Genomic DNA, 6,018 nt, shown 5'->3' with positions numbered 1-6,018 from the left:
GTTCAGTATGTTACAAGCGATTTTTGTATGAAAGTAAAATAATATGAAGGACAGCAGGAGTAGCTATTAGGTAGAAAACATTTTGTTTGACTATGAATATAATATAATACATACCTAAAGGCGGGCCTATTCACTGGAAAGTGACGATTTTCTTATAAAAGGGAGTTCTGTTTCGAAATGAAGAATTCAACCACAAAAGGAAGTACAAAATATTCACAAACTTTTGAGATGCACGACATTGACAAAACTATATGAAATATATTATACAATATGGTATCCCCTCAGAGATTTCTTTTTTTAAAAAAAAAAAGAAATTACAGAGATTGATAAAATAACAAGACAAGGGGACAAGTGAAGCGAAAACCGGAAGTTGATTTCCGCTTGCTCGGCAACTACTAGGCTAAAATATACGGAGATTTTAGTAACTCTACCTATTTCCTAAACCTGGGAAGAAGGTGAAAGCGCTCCATCATATCTCAGGGCGGTCCGGCCAAAAACCGACACCTTGTCTGATACACGAATGTTGTATCTCTCGTATACCTTATCCCGGTTCTCCAACCACCATCTTTCTGCTTGGTGTTCCCTGAATCTCTTGTGACTACACACACAAAGCATGGGGCAGCAAACTCGTTATTTGTGGGGAATGACAATCTAGAATACCACCTCATCACATATAAAAAAATATCCCACAAGAAATTATAAAAGGTGCTAACAATTTGGCACCTGAAGCGTACTCGCTTGAGGTCTCTAGTTCCATCTTGAAGGGATACAAGAGTTACACAAACACCACGTTCGTATTTTTCATTGCACTCTGCTTCGATTTGGCCACAAGCATTATTATTCTTGGATCTCAAGTCATTGTCAGCAGCTTCTTTATGCTCGGATTCTGTAGCATCAACCCTTTTGGGTGTGTTACTTCTACAAGACCAGACACTTGAACCATCGTTGGGAAGTATGGTATCCGAGTTGCCGTTTGTCTCATTTGGTTCCAACCCATTTGGTAGGTGTACCAGCTTGAAGCTTTCAGTGCCACACACTGCAGGTGGTAACATCTTGGCCATATCTTTGAGCTACGAAACGAGAAAATGATCGAGTCAGCCAAGCAATCTCAGTGACAAATTATTATAAAAGAAAGATACAAGCATCGAGTTTCATTGCAGATGGATGTATAAATGCCATTATTCAATCTAACCTGAGCTGTAAGTGACTTGATAACTTCTTTTGCAGCTTTGCTTTTAGCAGATTCCTCCGCAGCTAGCATCATTGCCTCCTGAGCTTTCTTTGCTGAATTTTTCAGTTCCAATTCTTGCAGTTCATATCGATTTTTAAGGTTGTCTACCTATACATCATGTTCATGACGATGAAAATTGGAAAAAAAAAATGTTCCTTTTCTCAAATAAACAATAAGAGAGAAACGAAACTTCACGATGTACCTCAACCCGCAATTCATTCACCTCTTGATTCAGAAGTTCACTGATCTTCAAACTTTCAGCACTCGTTTCCAAAAAGGAAAGTCCTGATATTGTAGGACCCGGTGATGCAGTTCGTGGAGGACTATACTTTCTTGGCAAGGGTGATACGGCCGTTGAATTCACACTCGATGGCACAAGAATGGGCTTCGGAAAAGTTTGAAGTCCATCGATAGTTGAACAGACTGCATCGGCTTTTTTCCCTCGTTTTGCTACTTTTTTATCGAACTGTTCGATTGGATCAAGGCTACATGGCATAGCCGATTTCTCCAGTATAAAATCAGCCTTATGCAACTTGTCCTTGTTGTCGGCAGGAAGAGGTAGAACAGAGTGATTTCTCCGGCATTTTACCCCAGCTTCAGCCACCTTGCTCAGTTTAGTAAAACAAGAATCACATACACGATATGGTTTGCTGGGATTAGGTGCCAATGAAACCCTCGTGGCTTTTTTTGAACTACAAGCATGACAGTGTACTAGACCACAATTATAGCAATTGTGCCTCTTTCGAGTAAAACCAAACGACTGTCTACATGCAGAGCATTGGGATTGCTCGACTCCCGAAACCCATTTGTGTTGGCATATAGCAGCACTGTAGTTTGTACCACAGACAATGGATTTAACATGACGATCCTTCAGAGCTTCAAGAAATGTTGGCATCTTCCTGTCTTCTACATCTCCATGGCCCAACCTCCCATTAGCTCCTTTACCCCACGTGTACACCTCATTTTTTGATGTCAACACGGCCACGTGATATGCCCCGCAAGCGATTTGTTCAACAGATTCACCAGCAATGTTATTTTCCACCAAGCAAGGAGTCATCCCATCAGATTGTGGATTTCCAAGCTGGCCATAGACTGTACTTCCCATCGTGAAAACACGGCCTGAAGTAGTTAGACCTATGGTCAGACTATGCCCACAGGAAACTTGGTGAAAATCATAGTCGATCAAAGTAGGGACACAAGTTGGTTTCAATCGAGGTTGCTTCTCACCATGTCCAAGTCGATTTTTATCACCATCACCCCAAGTGAACAATTTTCCGGACAAAACAGTAGCACAAGACCCTGCTACCATAACCTCAACCACAGCAGCAGTATGCCACACCCCACAAGCAATTGATGTGGTCCTCAACCCTGATAGAGACTCGATCTCCTTTGGATACATGACACTTTCCCGATTTCCATGGCCTAAAGCTCCAAATGTCCCATCTCCAAAGGTAAACATATGTCCAGTAGTTGTTATCAAGGCAGTATGCCACGGCCCACAAGAAACTGTCGCAACTTGACGCCCATCTAGAGAACCAGAAACTCTCTTTGGTACCCAGTGACAGAGATCTGTGCCATGACCCAATAGTCCGGCATTGTGTGTACCGTCACCCCATGTATAAAGCTCACCAGCCGTTGTAACAGCACAAGAATGAAACTCTCCGCATGCCACAAAGTCAACATTGCAAAAGGATAGAGATTCCACCAGATGAGGTTGACTAAGATCTTTCCCAACTCCGTAGCCAAGTCGTCCCCCGGATTCTTCGCCCCAGCTGAAGATTTCACCTTGCCTAGTTACGAGGGTGGCGTGCCTGAACCCACAGGCTATTTGATGAACATCAAGAACAACATTACATTCCAATGGCTTGGGAAGAAGAACATCAGCTCTTGCGATAATGGGACCAGCATTCTCTTCGGGCCCGGTGTAAACAAGATTATCACAAAAAACTTCACCCCATATGTAAACCTCCCCAAGAGCATCAGAATCATTGGGTGCAGAACAGTGACTAGAATTGCTAGGGCCACTTGATGCGCTAACCCGAAAAGCATCTGAACCATATCCATTTACTTGCATATTCGTTTGAGCCAGAGCTACATGTGACACTTCTCTATGGACCGAAGTATCCCCTGCGTGGTAGCTCTTCAAAGAAGATATCATATTCGAGCTAATGGAAACCTCAGGCGAGCTACGAGTAGCACTCAAATAACAGTTGTTCAGACTATTTGGCGTCAAATCTCTGTTATCCTGGAACCATATTATAAGTAGAACATTGTCGAGGTTTGTCATGTAATACTTTAATATAAAAAACAAAGAAAAAAAAGAATTCATGTCACTATGTTTACGTCAAAATGTAAGCCTTCATCACTCCATCCATCAATTTTTGAACGCCCCGCTTGGCTAGATGATATCAATGTCTTAAGACCTGCTATCCAGATATCTGCCTCAACTTTGTCCTTGCAAATCTAGTAAAATAACAAGAGTACATTTGGTAGCCGAACCGTCAACAAATTAAATGTAAATCGAAAATGACGAAGAGAACTTGCTTGTCACCTACCAGATCAAGGGATCTGTTCCCGTGGTCATATAAGAGGGAGAATGACAAATATTCTTTTTCGGGGCACAAGTACCTTCGAAAAACAGCCTGGTGAAAAGTTCACTAGAATCATTAGAATGAAATGCCAGATAAAAGATGTACAACCAATGGCACAAACTGAAGTGAAGAAGAAATAATAACAATCAAGATAAATCAAATTAGTAGCATGAAATAAGGTAAAATCTCACAGTTCTTTGTCCTGGGATAATTCTCGAAACTGAAGCTAGCTTCAAACTTCTTTCACCACTACTAGAGAACCAAATTAAAGATGTTCCATCCTGCGATACAAAATTCAAACAGACATCACTGTGCCATTGAATAAATACATAATGAGGAGTAACCTATCGACCATGTGGCTCATAACATGAATGATTGAAATTAACCATTGCTGACACAGTATATCTACTTTTCGATAAGATCTTGGGTATTGAAAATAATTCAGTTTGCATCACAAATGAATTGCAATGACAAGTAAACCGAAAAATAATGATAGTAAAAAATGCATAACCAAATTATGTTAGAAATGCCAGTAACAGTGCAACATAAGTGTGAGTGGAATTGCTCATAAACTGTAATAGGCATACATTAGAGAGTCTAAATGGATAAACTTTAGGCTTTCCTTTACGACCATATTTAAGCAACAGAGAACCCTTCTTTAGAACAATCAATGCCTGCATAAATTGGAGGGGACCGATCAAAATCAGAGGCAATACGAATTTATTTGATATACTAACAATGACTGGGAAGCATGCAGAACACCAAATAATACACCCTTGTCATTAAAAGTGATGAAAAGTGTTCCACACCCAAGCACGAAAATCACATGTAAACTAAAAATTTCCACATGCCATGTATTCAAATATTATTCTGAAGAAATTTGTTTGCTATTTTCCTTTTATTAATCATAATTTGCTTGCATTTATACAGAAATTCTGAGCTAATAGAAACTAGAAAGTTATCCATAGACTAAGACCCTAAATTATTCGATTATAATGGAAGATTTCCAAAAATCAAAACTTCTTTAATCTCCTACCTAATTGATTCCCGAAACATAGTAAAATATCCTTATTTGAAAATAAAAATTTTATCAAGAGAAATTGACTGGGATTTTCCTAAATTTTCTCCTGCTGATAAGCATCTTTTTAATGGGCATGGGCCCTTTTATTTTCAGCAGGAGAGGCTCTCTCGCATTAGAACACAGATGTCAAACACACACAGGTTGTTCATCCAATTTTACTAGTTCAAACACCATAGTGCAACTTGACTAACAAATCTAGCAAAAGAAAAAATGCTGAAAATAATGAATAAAGCAAATGAACAGCCAAAAGAACATCAAGTAACCATCCAATTCAAGCATTCAACACTACACAAGTCCAATTTCAGCACAACATAAATTCTATAAGGCACAACAAACCAATTAAAAAAAAATCAGTAGTTGTATTATAAGGCTGTTGGAAACACATGTGACTACTATTCCATGTTAAAGATTACATTTTTACAGAAGCGAAGATACCTGCACAATGTCACGGTCGGCATTAGCAAAGCTAACAAGACCTGCCATTCCATGTGAAGAGCTCACATTTACACCAACACCGCCACCATCCCCCTCCGCCCATCATCACCACCGCACTCCGTCACCATTCACACAAACACCGAACACCCCCACACTCCCCATTAAAACTACCATAACATCCGCTAATCATCCTGCCACAAAGGTTGTCCCTTTCATTTCCCTTTGATCTGTCACTTATTTCCCCAAAACAAAGAAAGAGTTTTCACTTTCCCAAGCACAGTCTACAGAAGCCCAAACGTCAAAACAGAGTCCTCCCTCTCGCAAAAAAACAGAATCCCACGTCGGGAAAAGGTCGCTATCCCCGTATGAAGCGGTTGCCGCCGGCCGTAGGATGAAAAACTGAAAGCAGAAACGGAAGACACTAAGGTGGCGTGCGAGTACGAAAGATGACAGAGTACGGTGTCAAAGTGAGAAAAAGAAAATGGGGCAGCAGCAGCAGCAGCTATTCAGAAATTTTGCCCAAGAGCACACGTCCACACGAAAATATTCAGTGCTGTTGCAATATGTGGAGTTGCCATCTATCCCCGGGAGGGAGCACTCCAAGCTTTGCTAATATTTTCTTCCTACTATTCTGATTTCTGCTCTCATCGGATTAAATTAATTCTATATAATTAATATGT

The 6,018-nt window shown here is 40.3% G+C and overlaps 1 protein-coding gene across 4 annotated transcripts; it reads right to left on the bottom strand.

The window, feature by feature from the left end:
- Positions 1-239: 239 nt before the first annotated feature.
- Positions 240-6,018, bottom strand: LOC140862111 (PH, RCC1 and FYVE domains-containing protein 1-like). 4 transcript variants are annotated; one of them, XM_073265116.1, is made up of 9 exons: positions 5,339-6,018; positions 4,410-4,496; positions 4,014-4,103; positions 3,787-3,873; positions 3,575-3,694; positions 1,434-3,476; positions 1,193-1,339; positions 714-1,070; positions 240-598 (listed from the first exon to the last, which is right to left on the bottom strand). In XM_073265116.1, the coding sequence occupies exons 1-9, from the start codon at positions 5,384-5,386 to the stop codon at positions 542-544; spliced, it is 3,036 nt and encodes a 1,011-aa protein (XP_073121217.1). In that variant the 5' UTR covers positions 5,387-6,018; the 3' UTR covers positions 240-541. The 4 variants fall into 4 exon arrangements, 3 of the variants coding, with proteins under 3 accessions (XP_073121217.1, XP_073121215.1, XP_073121216.1); XM_073265114.1 differs by having other exon boundaries at positions 724-1,070; XM_073265115.1 differs by lacking the exon at positions 4,410-4,496 and having other exon boundaries at positions 724-1,070.

This window comes from Henckelia pumila, chromosome 4 (genome assembly GCF_033568475.1).
Source record: "Henckelia pumila isolate YLH828 chromosome 4, ASM3356847v2, whole genome shotgun sequence".
Lineage (NCBI taxonomy): Eukaryota > Viridiplantae > Streptophyta > Magnoliopsida > Lamiales > Gesneriaceae > Henckelia > Henckelia pumila.
This window is presented reverse-complemented; position numbering and strand designations above follow the sequence as displayed.

Excerpts from the sequence above, each read along its gene's own strand:
- LOC140862111 (XM_073265114.1), bottom strand. The coding sequence starts at position 5,386 with ATGGCAGGTCTTGTTAGCTTTGCTAATGCCGACCGTGACATTGTGCAG. Across the intron at positions 4,497-5,338 it reads CCGACCGTGACATTGTGCAG|GCATTGATTGTTCTAAAGAA; the intron begins GTATCTTCGCTT and ends CAATTTATGCAG. Across the intron at positions 4,104-4,409 it reads ATCCATTTAGACTCTCTAAT|GATGGAACATCTTTAATTTG; the intron begins GTATGCCTATTA and ends TTTGTATCGCAG.